General features: G+C 45.8%; 1 protein-coding gene across 3 annotated transcripts in view; it reads left to right on the top strand.

Annotated features, from left to right (window-relative positions):
• RANBP10 (RAN binding protein 10) overlaps positions 1-22,296 on the top strand; it is a 168,128-nt gene that overhangs the window by 111,847 nt on the left and 33,985 nt on the right. For 2 of the 3 annotated variants that reach the window (XM_048816478.2, XM_048816477.2), the window contains exon 4: positions 2,378-2,545. In XM_048816478.2, the coding sequence (XP_048672435.1) occupies positions 2,378-2,545 (168 nt within the window). Of the gene's footprint in view, positions 1-2,377; positions 2,546-3,382; positions 3,403-22,296 lie in introns of those variants that run through there. The other variant, XM_048816482.2, reaches the window with a different exon arrangement.

Genomic DNA, 22,296 nt, shown 5'->3' with positions numbered 1-22,296 from the left:
CGACATCTCACTGCCAGGACCTGAGGCTGGGTCTTGCAAAGTCTCTCTTGTCAGTATGTTTCCTCCTTGCTCTTTTAGAAACTGCCATGGTTGCACTTGCAGTGGAAAGAACCTTTTTTGAGCCTGGTCAGGTAATCAGTTGGCTGGAAGAGGTGCGTCTGCCCTTCCTCATGTGCATGTTCGTGTCCCCTTCCAAGATGCTGTTAGGTCTCAAAATGTAGTTGTAAACTGGGAATCTCATCGAGCTGGTGTTTCTAATGGGGTATCATGGGGATCGGTTCTTAGCCCTACACTATTTAACATTTTTGTCAGTGACCTGGAGGAAAACCCAAAACCATCAAAGTTTGCAGATGTCACAAAAATTGGTGGAGTGGTAACTAATGAAGAGGACAGGTCACTGATACAGAGCAATGTGGATCACTCGGTAAGCTGGTCTCTGGCAAAATGTAAATGTATATACACCTGGGAACACAGAATGTAGGCCATACTTACAGCACAGGGGATTCTACCCTGGGAGGGAGTGACTCTGAAAAACATTTCAGGGTTGTGCTGTAGCCAAATGGGCTAATGCGATCCTCGGATGCGTAAACGGGAATAACGAGTAGGAGCAGAGAGGTTATTTTATGTCTGTATTTGGCACTGGTGCGACCGCTGCTGGAATCCTGTGTCCAGTTCAGATGTTCACAATTCAAGAAGGGTGTTGACGTATTGGAGGGGGTTCAGGGAAGAGCCCCAGGAATGATTAAAGGATAGAAAACATACCATGATAGACTCAAGGAGCTCAATCTATTTAGTTTAACAAACAGAAGGTTAAGGGATGACTTGATTACAGTCTGTAAGTACCTGCATGGGGAACAAATCTTTAATAGGCTCTTCAATGTAGCAGAGAATGATATAATACAATCCAATGGCTGGAAGTTGAAGCTAGACAAATTCAGATTGGAAATAAGGTGTACAGGTATATTTCTAACAGAGTTATAAACCATTGGAGCAACTTACTAAGGGTTGTGGTGGATTCTCCATCCCTGACAAGATGGGATGTTTTTCTAACAGATCTGCTCTAGGAATAATTTGGGGGCAGGTCTCTGGCCTGTGCTGTACAGGAGGTCAGACTAGATGATCACAAGGGTCATTCCTGGCCTTGGAATCTATGAGTCTGTGCCCATTCTCTCTCCACTAGGGTACATTTTGGAGGCTACACAACGGGGTTCTGCATCCGTTTGGCAATATAGTGCTGTACTGACAAACCGACTGAGCGTGGGTGTTGATGAAGGAGTTTAACAGTTGGTGACCTGTTGCCTCAGTAGTGGAACTGGCTGAAAACAAGTCTCAGAAATTGAGCACTTGGCAAAAAAAAAATCAAAACCTGAAATATTTTGGCTGAAAACTTGTGGTGCATCATGGGAGTTATAGTTCAGATGCATCACTCTCTACTTCTTCTCTGAGACCACCTGTCTGGTTGAGCTACACCTCCTGCAGCACTCCCTGGTGCCCCCCATGGTGTAGGCAGTGCATAATGGGAAATGAAGTGTGGCAAGGGAGACTGCCCCAGAGGTGAATGGGACCATGAGGTACCCAAACTATAAGTCACAGGAGGCAACTCAGTGGTATTTCAGAACTGGAATATTTTAGGGTTTGGACAAAAAAATAATTGTTTGGATTTAGTAAAAAATCCAATTTTCTATTGAAAACCAGTTTTGATGGAAAAATTTTGACCAGCCCTACTCAGTAGTTCGTTCTGTCACCACACAGGACCTTGGGTGTTGGTGCCAGGCTCCCTGCCATAGCTGAAGGGGGCTCAGAGTACTGTATGCAGCATGCTTAGCCATCCAGGAAGGTGCAGCTGAGAGAGTGGGATAGGCTATTTATGTGCTGCTTGACTGCATTTCCTACTAGTCAGGAACAGCCATAACATTCTCCGCTGCCTAGAGAGCACCTGACCTTGAGGCCTGTGCATAAGGGGGGATCTGCATGAAGTAGCAGGTTCAAATCATTGTATGAGTTGGGGTTGTACTGTCAAAATTGCCCATTTCAGCACTTTTGAGACAAAAAATTCAATTTGCTTGGTTCAAAATTACTTTGTTTTTAAATTTGAGCTAATTATAGTAAAAAAAAAAAAAGTAAATTTTTTTTTAACTGAAAGGTTGAGCTCAAAATCAGACGTCTGGATTGACCCTAGCTGAAATGGTTTTTGGATTGTTGATTTGTGAAAATTTTAGAGATTTAAACTTTTCATCCCTCCTTGGGACAGGAAAAATATTCAAAATTTCGAAAATTTTCCTGGGAAGGGAAAACTGTTTCCCACCCAGCTCCAATAATCGCATACAGCTCCTTGGAAACCTCCCTCATTACTGATCTGCTCTTTTTCCTTCTACAGGTTGGGATAAACATTCGTATGGTTACCACGGTGACGACGGGCATTCCTTCTGTTCTTCTGGGACAGGGCAGCCCTATGGCCCCACCTTCACTACTGGAGACGTGATTGGCTGCTGCGTCAACCTCATCAACAACACCTGCTTCTACACAAAGAATGGCCACAGCTTAGGTAGGCAAAGAAGGGTATCCTGAGGATGGGCCACCCCAGCCTACAATCACTTAGGACTCTCAAACTCTGTCACATATGACGTAACTCCATTCTGCAATTGGGAGCAAGGCTTTAGAGAGAAATGAAATAAGAACACACAGTGACCACCAGGAGCTGTGAGATTCCCCAAAGCCATAAACGTTTCCAGTGCGAGTAACTAACTGTTTCTGTGACTGCAGCTGCCACATGTGCTGAACTAAATTACAGACCTGTCCCCAGGCCCTTCAGCTGCTGACCCTCCCTGTTGCCCTGCACAACCATAGATGAGATAGGTAGGGCATTTAGAGTTTGGGCAGCAGGGAAATGTAATCACAGAAAGTTTGGTTTGCATCCGATGAAGTGAGCTGTAGCTCACGAAAGCTCATGCTCAAATAAATTGGTTAGTCTCTAAGGTGCCACAAGTACTCCTTTTCTTTTTGGTTTGTATATTACCCAACAAATTACAAAACCATCACCAGTGAGTCACAAAGCCCTTTGTTTTTTACGGGACTTCTGTCTTTGTGAGTCTCACTCCATGGACTAAAACTCCTAGAGTTCTATGCATTTGCAAAACATTACAAATTCTACTTTAACGTTGTTTTGTTTGTGGAATGATCCAAAATACCCTTTTAGTTGACTCCTTACGTTTCAGGTAAGGACATTCAGGTTTTGCCCCACAAAATGTCATGTTGGCAGCTTCCAGGAGTTCAGAGCTGCACCCAATTTGTATAAGATAGCACAGGTTGCAACCACCTTCATCCTGAATATGCTGCCCATAGAGACAACAGGCACATCATGCAATGCTCCAGCTTGATCAGATGAGCTCTCCTCCTTCCACAGTAAGTGTGATTCCCTGTCATTTGATTTGTCAGAGGAAAGTGTTTAGCTTACTTTGGTGAATTCCTCTAACCTTCTGAACTGTAACACATTTGATTTGGCTGGGGACAAACGCTCTCTGTTTCCTTTGCTTCTCTCATAGCTGTGTTGATCCTAGTTTCCTTCAAGCTGAAGAGGCTGGTACAAAAAAACCCAGATAAAACCCCTGCCAGGACAAAAGTTGTACTGAGTGAGCAATTGGGTAAAAGGAGGGGGAAGATGGTAAAGGAGGAGTGCAGGACCAATGTGTTCTTCAGGCAGGCATGATTGCTGCTGCAGTTGCTGAGATGGGTGTGGGGAGGAAGGAGCTGCATTGCGGGTACATCTGAGTCATGATCCTGTGTGTGGATTTTGTGTCACAGCCCTGAGGCTGTTACGCAGCAGAACCTGCGGGATACTGAACTTATGGGAACAGGATTTTTCTTGGAAAACAGCAAGCATTTGGGTCAAGCGCAGAGCCCGAGTTGGGCTAGAATTTTTGTAGTCAGTATTTCTGATTGGGGGCTGGGGGAGGGTGTCAAGGCTGATTCCCCACTTCGGCAGTTCGAGTGCAGAAGGTCAGGGCCCGCAAGGATTCTAAAAATTAATATTGGCCACTCCAGGCTGGTATTAAACTCCCCAAGGTTACAGCTTTTCTCTGACCTTGGATGGGTAGATGCTGCCACCACCCAAGTGCAAACCCCTCCCTTCTCCCCCCCCCCCCACCACCTTTGAGAACCCAGGAAGGAGCACGTGGGAATTCCTTCCTGTGGGGTACCCTTAAGCTCTTTCACCCCCTCCCCCTCCACCCCCGGAAGAGCTGAGAAAGAAAACAAAGGAAATCAGCTGTTATCACCAGCTAATTAAACAACATGTGCACAAACCTCTTAGGGACACAAAAATCCAATCCTGTTCTTAAAAAAGGTAAATTTTATTAAAAAACAAAAAGAAAGAAAATACACCTGGAACGTAGACTATTGCTAGTTTTTAAAAAGAGCGAATATAATAATTAAGCATCAAGAATGGTTTTCTTCAGGTCCAGCTTAAAGTTTATAAGCAAAACAAAAGCACCTGGGGTTAGCACAGAGGAATCCACAAGCCATAAAGAAATAAAAGAGATAAACCTAATTGTGTCTTCCTAGACATTCCCTGATCTACTTACATATCTGGGGTTTCAGAGAAGTAGTTTTGAGGTATGATTTGATGATTTTTCATACCTGGCTTAAAGCGTCTTACAGCATTGATGCTCTGTGTCTCCTCTCTCTGGAGAACAACAGACCAACAAAGGGAAAGTTTCTTCCCAAGTTTAAAAAGTTCTAGCCTTCCCATTGGCTCTTTTGGTCAGGTGCCCACTTCCTTCCTTTTACCTGTGGGCTTTTTTAACCCTTTACAGATAAAGCAAGTAGAGAACAGCTACTAACAGGGATTTTGTAGCTAAATGGCTGGCTGGGTGCCACAAAAGGGAGCACCCCCTCCCCCACCCTTCATGTGTCTCAGTGGGAAATGTGGCCCAGTTACAGGCCTTTTTGTGTGGAACCTCAGGTGCGTTTCCAGTGTTAGTCTTTCGCTGCCCCGTCAGTTTCTATTCCTGTTGCTTTGCCGTCCTTCTCCATGGGGCAGCAATCCAGAGCGACTTCCCTCGGGGCCAAGTGGAAGAATCTGTTTAAAATTTGCCCTGTGGCATTCAGAGATGGCAATTGGAGCCATTGCGTTCAGACCCCTGCAGCCCTAGCCACAGCTAAGATAGTGTGTCTGAGTGGCTCTCTGGGGGTTTTGCTCTGGCTTGTCTTTGCCAACCTGACCAGCTGTGATGTCACACAAATGATGCTTTATATTTAAAAATGATGTGGGCCATAACTAAGGCTTCTGGTGTGGGACATTAACAAACCAGTCAAAGGTGGGGAGGGAAGCATTCCTTGGCAAATAAACATTAGGGAAAAGCCCAGTTTTCTGACTGAATTCAAGCCTTTTCTGATCTGGTCTGTCATCAGCCCTGTGCTGTGGAGAAGCTCAAAGGTGTGTGAAGCTGATAATGTAGACTAGGAGCTCCACAAGCCATCACTGGAGAGGTGGCAGGTTGAGTAAAAGCAATATTTATTGGGACACTTGTCTTTTTGCCAGGATTTTAAATTAATTTAAACATCAACCTAAAGACCACCTGGGAATCAAAACCAGTGACACCCTTAGCTTGGAAGAAGTGAATTGTTGAGCCCGTCACTTCAGCTAGAGGGTCCCAGTTACGATAGTAATTTAGGATATTTCACTAAGTCTGTGCTTTGATTAGTTTTGTTCATGTATGCATGTGCTAGAGTAACATTATGAAGTGGCTAACCTGACCCCCAGGGATTCAGGTAGCCTCTCTATCTTGTGGCTGCCTATGGGAGAACTACTCCAGCTTCTCCTGCATTCCCTATCCAGAGTTGTGACTCACTTCCTCTTGATCACCTCTCCCACTGTCCTTGCATGCTTCAGGCTTATTTGTTCCCAGTTTCTCCTTTGTTCAAATGGCTGAGTTCCCACTTCTGTATTTTTCCAGCCCAGCATCATTAGTTCCCCCTCCAGCAAATCATTGGTGGTAGTTACAAAATCCTAATGTGGCGCTGAATTATAGTGTGAGTTTCAATTAGTTTCAGAGCACTGATGATCGAGGGCTTATCACGGAAAGCAAGGAGGATGTGGAAGCCGTTGTGGATGAGAGATGCCTGTGTAAGCTTCAATTAGTGCACTGCAGCTGGGGAAGGTATTTTGCTTCGCTTGACACAACTGCATCCGTGCCACTGCGTTCTTCCATAATGAAAAAGTAATGGCTGGAAAGGGACTGAGTCTACTGTTTAATGCGTTAGTATCAGCACCAGATCGAAAGGGGATCTGCAGAGCGGAGCGGATGTGGCTAAGCCTTTCAGTTGTTCCTGTCGTCATTTCGCTCGTGTCCATGCTGTGATACAGCAATGTCACACTTCACTGGCCGAGCGGATATGACAAAACAAAGGGAGGCAGGTTATCAGTGACTTTCACATCAGACTTAGTTATTAAAATCCCCTGATTCTGTGCCTCGTATTCCGCAAGGAGTTCTGTTCTCCTCTGCTCATGATGCATGTAGAGATGGTTACAGGGGTGATGCACTTCTCTTCCCCACTTTTCATTTCCATTGCTAGTTTCTTTCGAGAATACTTTTCTTCCATGGAAATTTTGTGGTAGCTGATTCAAAATTATCCCAGCTTGAGCCTCCTGATTCTTTTGTAGTAAATTCCTGTCAGGCGAGAGAGGAAAATGAAGTGATTCAAATTCTTCTCTCAGCAGACTAGAGAGTTCTGACTAGAGAGGTCATTGGCATCACGGCCTGCTGTTTTAGGAGATGGAGTCAGACTGATCCGGGGTGTCCTACTGCTGAGCCAGTGGAATCCGGTGGCGGCATGAATGTGACTTGAGTGCAGGAGTGAGCAGTGTGTGGGAAAGGCTGCAGCTGTGACTACAGACTGTCAGTTCATGTCCCAACACTTCTCTGGGCTCACACAGAGGGATGTATAGAGGAGGCAAGCAAAGGGATGCTTGGTGCAGTGGTGGATTTTTACCTCTCCCTTCAGAAAGGCTGGCAGAACATGTAATGTTTCTCTGGAAAAATGGAACAGACGTCTCACCCAGAAAGGCTAATGGTGACTGGTGTCTACCTGTTGCTGTTTGAGAAGGAAGCACAAGGTCAAGAGGAGAATCATCCATTAGTCAGTGCTTTGAGCTGAAGAAAACACATTTCTCAGCACCAAGTGATGGCAAGCGCAAGCAGCCTATCAACCGTGGCAAAGCTCTTCACTAGAGATGGGCCAAGTGATTGTGACAGGAAGGGGTGGAACACGGATTTCTGTGCAGAGCGGATGCCAGAGGAAAACGAGCACCTTCAGCAGGCCAGGGACCCCTAAGCACCTGGGGATGCATCCTAATGAAGTCTAAATATTGCTTGTCTCTTATCTTAATGACAGACTGAGAATCCAGGATCTGTGTTGGTGAGCTGGAGACTGACCCAGAAAGGGAGTAGTGCACTGTTTTCTTGGCACACACTGAACCTGTAGGTCCCTTCTCTAGTGAACAGGAATAATGCAGCTCTCCCAGGAGGGCTCACAAATGTTCCAGGGAATAGCCAGCTACTATTCTGCTCCCCCCCAGGAGTGTCTTGGTACCTGTTTGTGCTGATAGTACAGTCTGAAGGCCCCTGACATTCAGCCTGTTCTGGATGCTGCTTGTATCTAACTGAAATATTGTAATTTCACTCTTTGCCCAGAAGGCAAGGTCTTCCTTTGTGCTGGTAGTTACATAGTACTGCTGTAAGAAAGGAGGAAGGTGCCTGTGGTGAAGGTATAGGACTGGAACTCAAAAGCCCTAGGTTCTGTTCCCAGCCCTGCATTGCTCTGTGACTTTAGGCAAGTCACTGGCGTAACCTCTCTGAGCATTGGTTTCCTCATCTGAAAAATGGGGCTATTATAGCACTTACCAGTGTAAGACAAGACAAAAAAGATGGATGACCCAGGCAGGCTGAGACTGGGTAACAATATGATCAGTGCAGTGACCCAGGCAGGCTGAGACTGGGTAAAGATATGATTAGCTGATCAGGAGCAGTAATTGCAGCTTGCTGCCTGTCTAGCAGTTACCAGAGTGCAGTTTTTGGTCTGCACTGCAGAAGAGAGTTACAAGGAGGGATCTGAAGGAGGATTAAGGAGATGGCTTCCTAGATTGACCAGTAGCTTTTCTCACTGATACGGGGTGGTTTGGGGAACTCAGTCAATTGAAGACAGCATTGTTAGCAGAGCGAAGGCAGGAGCCAACCTTGTGATAAAAGAGAAGGTTGGATAGGTAGAGAGCAGCGAAAACTTGAAGGGTAAAAGCAAGCAAGAGAAGTGTATGTTTGGGGTGGAGGGACTTGGAGAAGGGTGACAGAGCCACAAGCTGGGAGGAGAACAATTGGTTGTCACAGATGGATTGAGATCTTCTGGGAAGGCCCTAGCAAAGGGATAGTATTCCTGCCAGACATGTGGGCCTGGCAAGCCAGTGCTCTGCCTACATCTTCCCTTTTGCACCTTCCTGTAAGTTTAAACTCACTCTTTTGTTTTCGTTGAAACTTTCTCTCTTGCCACCCTTCCTTGGTCTTCCATACTTTCTGTAACCTTTCATTGTGACCTTTCTGTCAGGAATGACTTGGGAGCTAATGTCTCAGCACCATCTTAGGGGAAGAGATACATGTCATTAATTCTGGACATTCCAGTTGGTGCTAGAAAACTTAGTTGGGGGCCTTAAGTGAGAACTGTTTTGCATTGTCATTTCAAGGCCTGGAAGAAACAATTTTTATATCTAAACAGTGACTCCTTCCAGCTGCTGAAGGAGCAGCATTGACACATTCCAAAAGGAGTGTCAACCAAAAGGAAGGTGACAGCTACACATGGCCCAGAGCTGGCGGATGTAAATCAGGGGAGGTGGGGTGTCATAAATATAAAGGGAAGGGTAAACACCTTTAAAATCCCTCCTGGCCAGAGGAAAAACCCTTTCACCTGTAAAGGGTTAAGAAACTAGGATAACCTCACTGGCACCCTGACCAAAATGACCAATGAAGAGACAAGATACTTTCAAAGCTGGAGGGGGGGGAGAAATAAAGGTTCTCTCTGGCTGTTTTTTTTTTTGTTTGTTTGTTTGTTTGTTTTTGTTTTGTTTTTGTTTTTGTTTTTTTGCCAGGACCAGATCAGGAAGGCAGGTCAGAACTCCTGTAAAGGGTTAATAAGGAATCTAGTTAGATATGCGTTAGATTCTGTTTTGTTTAAATGGCTGATAAAATAAGTTGTGCTGAATGGAATGTATATTCCTGTTTTTGTGTCTTTTTGTAACTTAAGGTTTTGCCTAGAGGAATTCTCTATGTTTTGAATCTGATTACCCTGTAAGGTATTTACCATCCTGATTTTACAGAGGTGATTCTTTTACTTTTTCTTCAATTAAAATTCTTCTTTTAAGAACCTGATTGCTTTTTCGTTGTTCTTAAGATCCAAGGGTTTGGGTCTGTGTTCACCTGTGCAAATTGATGAGGATTTTTATCAAGCCTTCCCCAGGAAAGGGGGTGTAGGGTTTGGGAGGATTTTGGGGGGAAAGACCTTTCCAAGCGGGCTCTTTCCCTGTTATATATTTGTTAGACGCTTGGTGGTGGCAGCAATAAAGTCCAAGGGCAAAAGGTAAAATAGTTTGTACCTTGGGGAAGTTTTTAACTTAAGCTGCTAAAAATAACTTTAGGGGGTTTTTCATACAGGTCCCCACATCTGTACCCTAGAGTTCAGAGTGGGGAAGGAACCTTGACATGGTGGCAGAGCGGTGGGATTAACTTGAAATCATTTCGAGATCAATTTGAGATTTTTTGAACCAGAAGCACAGATTTTTTAAAAGGAAATTTTTTTTCCCCTTTGGGCTGCTGAAAAGCAGGTTTTAAGTTGAAAGCAGTTAGAGGGTTTTTTTGTGTCTGCTTGGGGGCCAGAGCAGAGACAAAATGGAATTGTCTTTTGTGAGCTGGAGTTTTCTCTACCTAAAGGCAGGGTAGTTAACCTCCTGCAGGGAAATTCACAGGTCTTCACAGACGGGAAGTTGTTTTTTACCTAAGAGCAACTAGAGGGGTTTTCTGTCTATTTGCCTGGAGACAAAGGTGTTAGGGGTTTTTTTTAAGGATTTTTCTGTAGGCTGACAGTCACTATCAGAGACCATAGATATCCGGTTACAGCACAGCCTATATATATATTTTGACAAGCCAAGTTTTTTGTTTGTTTGTTTTATTTCTGACTCTCGGGTGTAAAGCTAGTTAAAAACAGAAAGGCAAACATGACAGAAACCAAGGAAACAGCCAAAGAGGCTGCCCAAACAGCAAAAGAGGCTGTCAAGGAGAGCTATGGAGACAAAGGAAAAAGAATGAAAGCATGCTGAGGAGGAAAGGGAGGCTGCCCACAGGAGAGCTATGGAGGCAAGGGAAAAAGAAATGGAGAAAAAGGAAAAAGAGAGCAAGCGTGCTGAGGCGGAGAAGGAAAAAGAGAGGAAGCATGCACTGGAGATGGAGAAGGCAAAGGCTGAGCAGAATCTACTGGATAACCCTAACCATCCTTCCCCAACAATCCACAAATGGGAGTGACTATGTCCACAATATGATGAATCCAGTGATATTGCTGAATATTTTCTCACCTTTGAGAGACTGTGCAGTCTCCATAAAGTTCCTGAAGCTCACATGATGACCACATTGGTCGCAAAATTAACTGGAAGAGCTCTGGACATATTCAATAAGATGCCTATTGATGAGGCTTCTGACTATAATAAGATCAAGGATTTGGTTTTAAAGCAATTTCAAATTACATGTGAAACAAACAGAGTAAAATTTACAGCCCTTAAGAGAGGGCCTGGACTAAGTAATGTGGCTTATCTAAACCAGATGAAGGATCTGTTAGATAAATGGGTCCAAGGAAGGGGTGTCACTTGCTTCGATGGAATGTGTGATTTGATAGCTCAGGAGCAATTCCTGAATATGTCCAAGGAAGAAATAAAACGGTGTTTATGGGATAAGGAAATGGACTCAGCAGAAAGTCTTGCTTCTTATGCTGATCGATACGAGCAGTCCCAGACCGCCAAAGAGGCGGGGCAAGCCGGAACAAAACGGGTGGAGAGAGGAACAACCCTGGTCACTGTTGGAGTGGATACCAGAAGGGACACCCTCAGACCACCCTCTGCTACCGTGGGCAGCTCAAAGCCCCAACTACACACCAAGGAATACTCCAGACACCTTATCGTCCCGCCACACTGTTCTCCAGCAACCCACCTCGCCCCAGTGACCCATCAGCTGGACGATGTTTTAAATGTAACATGCCGGGGCATGTAAAGGCCAACTGCCCCAAGAACCCCAACCGAGTACAGTTCATTGCACTGGAATCACACCAAAGGTTCTCAGGCCCAGATACCTCCCAGATACCCTCAGAGCGGAGGAAAACTGTGAGTGTGGGTGGGAAGAAGGTCATCGTGTGGAGGGACACCGGAGCACAAGTTTAGGTTATCCAGGCTTCCTTAGTGAACCCAAATTTAATCGACCCAGAGATCCAAGTAACAATTCAACCCTTCAAGTACAAGTCTTTCAATTTGCCTACAGCCAAGTTACCTGTCCAGTACAAGGGCTGGTCAGGAACGTGGACTTTTGCAGTCTATGATGGTTATCCCATCCCTATGCTGTTGGGGGAAAACTTGGCCAATCATGTGACGCTAGCCAAGAGGGTGGGAATGGTCACCCGCAGCCAGGCTAAGCAAGCTGTCACACATAGCTCTGTTCTGGAGACTTCTACCAGGACTCAGTCAGGGGTGATGGAACTGGACCTCATGCCAACGTCTGCAACAGCAGTAGTGGATCCAGTCCCGGAACCGGCAGCAGCCGATAACCCTACACAAGAGGCTCAGCTGGAGCCTGAACCCCAACATAGTGCACCAGCGGAGAGCTGTTCACAGTCAACGGAAACAGCCCCATCCCCTACATTGCTTCCAGAGGGACCAAGCCTAGGTCCACAATTCAATGAGGAACTAATGTCTCCAGCATCAAGGGAACAGTTCCAAACTAACAGGAAGGAGATGAAAGCCTCCAAAGAGCTTGGACGGTGGCCCGGAGCAACCCACCACCTCTCAGCTCTTCCAATCGATCCAGAGAATTAAAGGTTTGTCAGTCCACAGGCCAGGAAGGAGATGACACTGAGTAGCCTGAAGGTATCTACTACGAAGGGAAAAGTGCTGGTGACGTGAAAGAGGTGAATCTCTCCATGACCCTTGGGCGTATGCCGCGACAGTGGATCAAGGAGCTGTGCACTAGCTACACACAGACGTTCTCAGCCACCCAGGACTGACTGAACGGGCATACGACTCCATTAACACAGGTTATGCTCACCCAATTAAAGTCCAACCTTACCGGGTGTCTCCTCAAGCTAAAACTGCTATAAAACAGGAGATCCAGGATATGCTACAGATGGGGGTAATCCGCCCCCTCTGGCAGTGCATGGGCATCTCCAGTGGTTCTAGTTCTCAAACCAGATGGGAAAATACGTTTTTGCATGGACTACCGTAAGCTAAATACTGTAACTCGCCCAGACAATAGTGCCACGCTCAGATGAACTATTAGAGAAACTAGGATGGCCAAGTTCATCTCTACCTTGGACTTAACCAAGGGGTACTGGCAGGTGTACCGCTAGATGAATCTGCCAAGGAAAGATCAGCCTTCAGCACACGTCGGGCTGTATGAATTTAATGTACTCCCTTTCGTGCTGCGTAATGCACCCGCCACCTTCCAAAGACTTGTAGATGGTCTCCTAGTGGGATTAGGAGAATATGCAGTTGCCTACCTTGACGATGTGACCATATTTTCGGATTCCTGGGCAGAACACCTGGAACATCTACAAAAAGTGTTTGGGAATGGCGTTTCCACCTGCAAACTGACCATGCTGCGCTACAGTGGCTTCATACCGCAATGGGAAATAACAAAAAGCTTATTTGGTGGAGTTTAGCTCTCCAAGATTTTAATTTCGACATCCAACACATCTCAGGAGCTTCTAACAAAGTGGCTGATGTACTCTCCCGTGAAAGTTTCCCAGAATCAACTGGTTAAAATCGTCCTTGAGATGTGAAAAATATTGTTAGTCTTTATATACTTGGTAGTATATTTAGAGGTGCATGTGTCTTATTAACTCTGTTTTCTCCTAGAGCTCCAGGAAGAAATCACAGTCAGCGTTTCACCCTATCTGTGATTTGGGGGGCGTGTCATAAATATAAAGGGAAGGCTAAACACCTTTAAAATCCCTCCTGGCCGGGGAAAAACCCTTTCACCTGTAAAGGGTTAAGAAGCTAGGATAACCTCACCGGTAACTGACCAAAATGACCAATGAGGAAACAAAATACTTTCAAAGTTGGAGTGGGGGAGAAACAAAGGTTCTCTCTGGCTGTGTTTTTTTTTTTTTTGCCGGGACCAGATCAGGAAGGCAGGTCAGAATTCCTGTAAAGGGTTAATAAGGAATCTAGTTAGATATGCGTTAGATTCTGTTTTGTTTAAATGGCTGATAAAATAAGTTGTGCTGAATGGAATGTATATTCCTGTTTTTGTGTCTTTTTGTAATTTAAGGTTTTGCCTAGAGGAATTCTCTATGTTTTGAATCTGATTACCCTGTAAGGTATTTACCATCCTGATTTTACAGAGGTGATTCTTTTACTTTTTCTTCAATTAAAATTCTTCTTTTAAGAACCTAATTGCTTTTTCGTTGTTCTTAAGATCCAAGGGTTTGGGTCTGTGTTCACCTGTGCAAATTGATGAGGATTTTTATCAAGCCTTCCCCAGGAAAGGGGGTGTAGGGTTTGGGAGGATTTTGGGGGGAAAGACCTTTCCAAGCGGGCTCTTTCCCTGTTATATATTTGTTAGACGCTTGGTGGTGGCAGCAATAAAGTCCAAGGGCAAAAGGTAAAATAGTTTGTACCTTGGGGAAGTTTTTAACTTAAGCTGCTAAAAATCAGTTTAGGGGGGTTTTCATGCAGGTACCCACATCTGTACCCTAGAGTTCAGAGTGGGGAAGAAACCTTAACGTGGGGATATGAGAGGAATGAACATCAGGGCTTCAACCAGGAGGCAGAGTTTATTCTCTGCGGAAGTGGCAAGAGGATATGGCTAAGTTATAAACCTTTGTATGTAATAGAAGTGGCCAAACGGAACAGTACACTCAAGGCGTTCTGGAGGAGTGTTTCAATTCTTTGACTCTGTAATGGGGTGCTCAGGTCCCAGCTGGATGGAGTCACTGGGATTATGAAAATAGCACGTCCTCCTCCTTGAGAGGTCTATCTGAAGACGCTTCCTCCAATCTGTCTGATTTACAATGCCGGTACTCGGGGAAAGCACACGTTGTCGGGTGGACAAATGTAATCTCTGCACAGCTCCTAGAATGGCTAACGTAAAGTCAGGGCATGGAGAGGCGCACAGCAGCAAATGGAGCTGGACAGGATGCAAACATGGTGCTTGTTTTGCCAGTTAATGGCAAAAGCTGTTTCACTGACTTGATGCTGTTTGCCAGATGCAGTGTCACGGGCAGACAGGAGGGACTGTACTCTCAGCATGTTATGCAGATGAGGCATAGAACTAATGAGCATTAATATTAATGCACCTTATTCCCAGGCCTTCCCTGTGAATGCTCCAACCTGAAGACATTGGCTGTGAGAGACCTCCCTCTCCCCCAGTAACAAACTGAAATTGTCATGGACCAGATCACCCTCCCACCCTCTGGCTTCACTCAGGTTTGGCAGGTTAGCTTACAAGCTTCACAGGCCACTTCTGGAGAACAGTGGCAATAGGATGAAAAGAGCCCACTCTTCAAACCAAGTCTTGGCAATTGGACTGCATCAAATTGGTGGAGATGCATCAAACCTGGCTGAGCTTTGTTCCTGCCCAGTGGCTTTGCCCAAGTAGTCTGATAGAATAGCAGCTGTTTGGCTCCGCCCAGCGACGGCTCACAGGTAAGTCTTTAATTCCAATTAGCATTCGGAGCCTGCTCTCTGAAGGGTCTGTCTTGGCAGAGTGTGGTGTGTCCTGTGCTGCTTCCACTGGCACTCCCTCCAGGTCATCGCTGGCAGGGAGATTGCCACTTGCCTGGAAGCCGAAGCCAAAGGAATTTGCTAACACCTTTCCCAAGTAGAAAGCTAGCACTGTGTCATGGGAGCAGTGTTTTGGGGTGTCCTGCATGAATTGAGGAGGGACCCCTGGGATGGAGGAGAGCAGGCTTACGTAGATTCGAGGGCCCTTGGGTAGGGAGCATTTTTTTGTTCTGTCTGCACAGCACCTAGCACGATGGGGTTCTGATCCGGGACTGGGGCTCTTAGACACTACACTAATACAAATCATGATTACTATTAATAATAATTGGCTATTCAGACATGAGCAGAAAGGCAGGATGTAGATAGTAAGGGGTGAACGCAGCTGTCTGAGGTCCATGTCACTTAAACCCTTCTCTGTTCACGTGAAGTTGTGGATTAGTCTCTGTAACAAAGGTGTCTGGAACCAACTGTGGAGATAGCCTCTAACTCTGAGGCAGAACACATGGTCACTTTTGGCTGAAGGGGAGGGGAGGACTTGGCTTGGAGATCTCCTGATTACTGTGCATTGCTTGTATGGAGCTGTGGAAAGGGGAAGAGTCTTTAAGTAAAATTATGGATGAAATCTCTGTTTACACTGGTACAAGGGGGTTAGTTGGAGCTGTGCTCATCTTGATTTCCTTCCCACAGAAGTAGCTATTTGTCATGGACAATGTCAGTGTCAGATTGCCGCCTGCTTTCCCATTTCAACTAGCAGTGCATAGTCTGGAAGACCAGACCAGCTCCCAGAAGGGCTTATTGGGGGCAGGATTGGGCAAATACAGTTTGACATTTTAATGAAAAGTTTAATTTTTATTTTTAACAAACTTTAATACAAAAATGCTATGTTGTAATAACATTGAGGCTCGGGCCCAAATAACTGGCCAGCTTGAGCAGCCAGGCTGCCTTCTGGAGCAATGGGGGAAGGTAAGGACAATGCATCAGCCTTCACTTGCCTTTGCTGAATTTTTCAGTTTGCTTCATTGCTGCCTGCAGAGGTGGCAGCTTCTGTTCTTGTGTGTATAGCTAGGAACCCTTCTGTCCTGAGATGCACCTTGCAGTGACACAGTTTTTCAGATGCCTGAAGGAGCAGCTGTACCACAAGGGAGTAGCATCCTCATGCGCTAACCACTTCCCATGTGGCTAAGTGAACAGAAGGATGTTCCAGGGCTGTTAGCAAAGAACACTTTTGTCAAATCCCTTAATTGTTTTCCTGAATAGTTTTTGCTGCTCTTTCAAAGGCTGCTGGGAGACATCCATTCCAGCCCAGGCTGCTTTCTGAGTTTGCAGGACAATCTGATTAGATTGTCTGTCCTCTTGTCGGAAAGATTCCTTAAGGAATCTGCTTGATTTCACATGGATCCAGGAGTGGCCTCTGAGCCTTAGCCCTGCAGTTTTTCTGCATGTTTCACTTAGTATTCTCCTCAGTGTGACGTGTATAGAAATGGGTGGCAGAAAGCTTTCACCAGCTTTCCTTCCTGGATCCCTGCTGGATGTTTCCTAACTAGCTAATGCTCCTTCTTGAATGTGGACAGATGTTTCTACGTTGTATAGCTAGCTAGCATCTCTAATGCTTGGAAGCTCATTAGTTTTTTTCCCCACATTTTGGAGCACTTCAGAGATTAATAATGATTGTGATAGTGGTAAGCAAAGACCTTTTGATCATACAGTCCATCCTCTACCAGGACAGGATCTAGTTCCCACAGAGAGGCTATCCTGTGTTGAATTGGTCGGCTCTGCATTTTAGCCAGAAAGCGGAGAGGCACAGCTTCTGGTTGAGTGAAGGAGCACTGTGTGAGGCCATCACCCTCTAAAGTGCATTGAAGCAAAGAGGCCGTTTCACTCAGTGCACGGAGTAAGTGTAGCATGAAAGGGTTCATACTGGGTCGCACAGGTTGGTTAACTATCTCCCCTGGGAACTGTGATTGCAGATCCTTTTCCTATGTTACAAGGGATAAGTCAATACCACTGCCCTCACTTGCTCAGACCAGCATTTGGAGGGTTGAGTTGAATTTCACAGCAGTTCTGCCTTGTGCTCTGGAATTAATTTACCTCACTACTTCATTAAGTTGTGCCCCAAATTGCATGGCGTCCAGGTGAGAGAGTGGTGATGCTCCATTTTTTGTGCATTCCAGAAGGAATCTGCAGAAAACATAAGCTTTTGTGCAGTGAAGAATATCAACAGAGCACTTTTCTGATAGCAGAAATCCTGTCATTTAGGTGTTACTAAAAATGACTATTAAAAAGTTCCTAATATTTAGATTTTCGGGAAGATGATAACACTTTGGCCATAAACATCTCTAAATTATATCCCATTGCACTTTTCTTCAGTCTAAATGGACGGGGAAAGAAATCAGTACATTCTTTTCAGTATCTGATCAAATAAACCACGAAGCAGTGACAAAGCAGCAGCATTTAAGTAACTCCTTTAAAATTATTTGTCAAAGGAAGAGTCCTGTTCATTGAACGTTCATTGTCTGAAGTCCTGTGGATGGACTCAGAGAGCAGATGTCTTCAGTGCCCTCTCCTATGTTGTACATATGTGTTTGAAAATTTATCTTTAGAAGAACAATTGTCTCTAATCTCACTCTCACCATGAGAAAAAGGAATTAGTTCGTTTACTCCTCTGTCAGGTGTTGTTTAAGAGACTTGGGATGTGACATGGATCACTAATATACTGCATGTCTTTACACAGTACATACTTCCATAGGTTTTTGATGAATACCTGAGAAATGTTGAATCTAGCTAAAATAGTTTTCCAGTGCAAAAAAATATACAATACAGTTAAAAATTGTGTATTTGTCAATTTACATTCTCAGGCTGCAGTAGATTCCAGAATCCGCATGTTCCCTACTGATCGCAACCCCTCTGGAATCCACCAGAAGAGCTCTTGTAAGCTTCAAAGCTGGTCTGTCTCACAGACAAAAGTTGGTCCAATAAAAGATATTACCTCCCCCGCCTGTTTAATGAAATTCTGCTCTCTCATAGCCACCACTTTATTTGATCGTTGGCTAAATGACACTTCCCCCAGTGTACTCACAACTTGACTTTTCATTAGGGCCTGCAGCCAGCCACACCGTAGCTAAATGTTTTATTAGCCTGTGTTGGAAGTGCTGGCTTTGTCGAGAGGGGGCAGCATCCCTGAAAGATAAACGACTGTGTCAGCACTGGTGAAAGGTGGTGATATGCAGAGGCAGTGTGCTTTGTGCCTACCTGCCAGTGAACTCCCCTTCTGACCCCAGGAGAGAGTCTCTCTGCAGGCAAGGGGGATAGCTCAGTCTCCGCCCAGTTTAGTCCTTGGGATCTCTGCTGAGATTGTCACAGTGGCAGTTATGATATCAGAACTATTCACTTGGAGCTGCATGGACACATGCACATATTGTATCCAGACCACTGAACAGTTATCAGAGGTTAATGACTTGGCCAGTACTGCCGTGGCTTGGATTTGAACCACGGACTTACAGGAGAGACCCTTTGCATTCTCTTCCTAAGCTGTCCAGTCCTTGAGTCACCACCACCCTAAAACTGGCTTTGCAGCTATCTCCATGCACTTGAATTGCTCCAGGGGGGCAGAGTAGAGTTGCTTTTTATCCAGCTGAATAGTTAAGGATCTGTTATCCCTTTTTAATTTCTGTTAATGACCTTGTGTCTGGACTACAGCTGGGCTCTGTTTAAGCAATAAAACTGTCAGCAATAAAACTGACTGACAGGTTCCCACCACCCTCCCACACGTGCACTAATCAGCACTGCAGCATGGTCCAGAGAGTTTTATTGAGATTATAAAATGGAATGCTGTTGAAATAGCATCTTTAATAGTTACACTTGGATTAGTATTTCCTTGTTCAGGACGTGGGGCATAATACCATTTTCTGTTGAGAAACCTGATCTGTGTCCTGTGTTGTAGAAGAATCTGAGCAGAGATCTGGCTACCTCTAGAGAAGAGTGGGTGTGATGCAACCCTGCTTCAAAGAGGAGAAGGGTCTCAGTTTAAGTGCAGTGACGGTAAATTTCCTCCTCTGTGCGTACCTTGCTTCCTGGGGCTGTGGTTCCCTGCACTGCAAATGTGATGGCTGTGGGCGCACCAGTGGGAGAGCTGCAGCCCACCCACAGAAGATTGAAGGATGCCTGGTGCAGAGCTGGAATTGTAGCTAGGCTGCAGAACCCTTCCCTGCTGCCGTGGTGGCTAGGTCATCAGGTTAATTTCCTTTTGTTGTAAAGGTGGTAACAAGCTCTCAGCGAGCTGGCCAAACAAAATATGAAACTTAACCAAATGTGGTGGAACCCCACAGAAAGCAGTTTGATTGGTGAAGGATATTTGAGTGGAGAGATGGGGTGAGAGCAATGCACAGAGGGGTAGGTGGGGAGACCAGACAAATGGCCAGGACAGGGAAATCCTTCTTTGAAAATTTCCCCCCATCTGTTTATTCCAGTGTGTTTAGAATATTGATCCATAATTTTGTTGGCTTGTGATGAGGTTGCCTACTGGAAAGTAGCTCCAAACTCTGTGGTAGGTGAATTAATCTCAAGGCACTATAAGCTGTTTAGCGGATCAGGATCCAAGACTTTCTCAGCCCATTTGATCACGAATCTGTGTTGCTTCAAATAGTGCACTTTTTAAAATTGCAGAGAAAGTGTGATCTGAATCAACAGTTCTGTGTTAAAAGGAGAGAGTGAGAATGAATTGTCTCCAGCACACGGAGTTTGACTATATGGGCAGGTAGTGCAAACTGGAGTGTAAATCTACCGTGCGTAAATGGTCTATAGTACACTTTGCTCTACTCCTGTTACAAACTGGGGTGTATCAGTGCTCAAAGTGGACCTTTTAGTGCACTGTAGTAGGGTCCACGTGCTATGCACTAATGTTTTTCACTGCAGTGTGGAGCTTTTTTCACACCTGGGATCGAGAAGCAGCAGAATGTGTAAAAGAATCAGTGCACGCTTCTTTCATCTGATCCCTAGGGAGCACCACAATTCCATGCCTGTGAAAGAGGCCTTGATGTAGTGTTTAGCATGTCAGGAATAATGAATAGTCTAAGCCTTGGAAGGCAGTGCTAGAAACCTCCTCCTTGCCACCTGTCTTTACGTCTGTCAATCTGGTCTGCCATCAGTCAGTGGAAAGGGTAGTGGTGATCCCTGTACTGGTCATGACCCCAATCCCTTGCAGATGCTGATCCACTCTTCTATACCTGCAGCTGGGCCTCTGTCATCTTAGCAGTGTGACTCTCTTCTCTGTAACACTCACAGCCCTTGGGCCTTCTGATGCTAGTCTTATTCCAAGGGTACGTCTACAGTATGAAATTATTTCAAAATTATTCTATTCTAATTTTATGAAGCTATTTTATACATTCGGTCTTCTGTGTCCCCACTAAAGCGCGTGAATTCAGCAGATTGCGTCCACAGTACCAAGGCTAGCATTGAATGTCAGAGCGGTGCACTGTGGGTAGCTATCCCACAGTTCCCTCAGTCCCTACCACCCATTGCAATTCTGGGTTAAGCTCCCAGTACATGATGGGGCAAAAACATTCTCGCGGGTATTTCTGGGTGTGTGTTGTCAGAAAGCTACGGCAGACAATCGTTTCACACCTTTTTGGCGTGCAGATGACATTCTGCTTTCAGCAGACGGTGCACCGCTGCTCTCCTGCTACGATGAATCCACCTCTCCAGCTCAACTCTGCTCAGCCATCGTGAATCGAGCAGCACAGCTTCCGCCACCAACTCTGCTCTCCCGCTATTGCCGCGCTTCCGAGCTTCTCCATGTTGTCTGTCCTGGGCTCCCACCTCCGTGAAAGCCACAGAGGACAGCCATTTTCAGCTGTTGTTCGGCTACCGTGAACTGAACAGCACAGCTTCCGCTGCCACTCTGCTCTCCTACGTTTCTTGCCCTTTTTCCAGGATTACCCGTGCAGGCGCCATAGTCATGGAGCCTGATCAGATCTCCGCTGCAGTTTTGACCATTGTAAATACCTCGCACATTATCCAGCAGTATGTGCAGTACCTGCAAAACCGGGCTAGGAAGCAACGACAGCGCGATTACTATAGTCATGAGGACATGGACACAGACGGCACGGCATGTGGCGATTGGGAGATCATGGTGCTATTGGGCCAGGTTCATGCCGTGGAACGCCGATTCTGGGCCCGGGAAACAAGCACAGACTGGTGGGACCGCATAGTGTTGCAGGTACGGGATGATTCCCAATGGCTGAGAAACTTTCGTATGCGTAGGGCCACTTTCATGGAACTTTGTGACTGTCCCCTGCCCTGAAGCGCAAATACACCAAAATGAGAGCAGCCCTCACAGTTGAGAAGCGAGTGGCAATAGCCCTGTGGAAGCTTGCAACACCCGACGGCTACTGGTCAGTCGGGAATCAGTTTGGAGTGGGGAAATCTACTTTGGGGGCTGCTGTGCTGCAAGTAGCCAGTGCAATCATTGACCAGCTGCTATCAAGGGTAGTGACTTTGGGAAATGTGCAGACCATTGTGGATGGATTTAATGCGCTGGGGTTGCCTAATTGCGGCGGGGCGATAGACAGAACGCGTATCCCTATCTTGGCCCCGGAACACCGGGGTGGCCAGTACATAAACCGGAAGGGGTACTTTTCCATGGTGCTGCAAGCACTGGTGGATCACAAGAGACGTTTCACCGATGTCAGCGTGGGATGGCCAGGAAAGGTGTATGACGATTGCATCTTGAGGAACTGTGGTCTGTTTGAACAGCTGCAGGAAGGAACTTACTTCCCAGACCAGAAAATTACTGTTGCGGATATTGAAATGCCTATAGTTATCCTCGGGGACCCAGCCTACCCCTTAATGCCATGGCTCATGAAGCCATACACAGGTACCCTGGACAGCAGTAAGGAGCAGTTCAACCTTAGGCTGAGCAAGTGCAGAATGGTGGTAGAATGTGCGTTTGGACGTTTGAAAGCGCGCTGGTGCAGTTTACTGACTTGGTTAGATCTCAGCACAACCAATATTCCAATTGTAGTTGCTGCTTGTTGTGTGCTCCACAATATCTGTGAGAGTAAGGGGGAGACGTTTGTGGTGGGTTGGGAGGTTGAGGCAACTCGCCTGCTGGCCAGTTTCGCACAGCCAGACAACAGGGCGAAGAGCACAGCAGGGCCCGCTGCATATCAGAGAAACTTTGAGAGCCAGTTTCATGACTGGCCAGGGTACGGTGTGAGAGTTGTGTTTGTTTCTCTTAAAGTTACCCACCCCATATATATATATATATATATATATATATA

The sequence above is a fragment of the Caretta caretta genome, chromosome 12 (genome assembly GCF_965140235.1).
Source record: "Caretta caretta isolate rCarCar2 chromosome 12, rCarCar1.hap1, whole genome shotgun sequence".
Classification (NCBI taxonomy): domain Eukaryota; kingdom Metazoa; phylum Chordata; order Testudines; family Cheloniidae; genus Caretta; species Caretta caretta.
The sequence above is the reverse complement of the archived record's forward strand: the minus strand, read 5'-3'. Positions and strand labels throughout refer to the sequence as shown.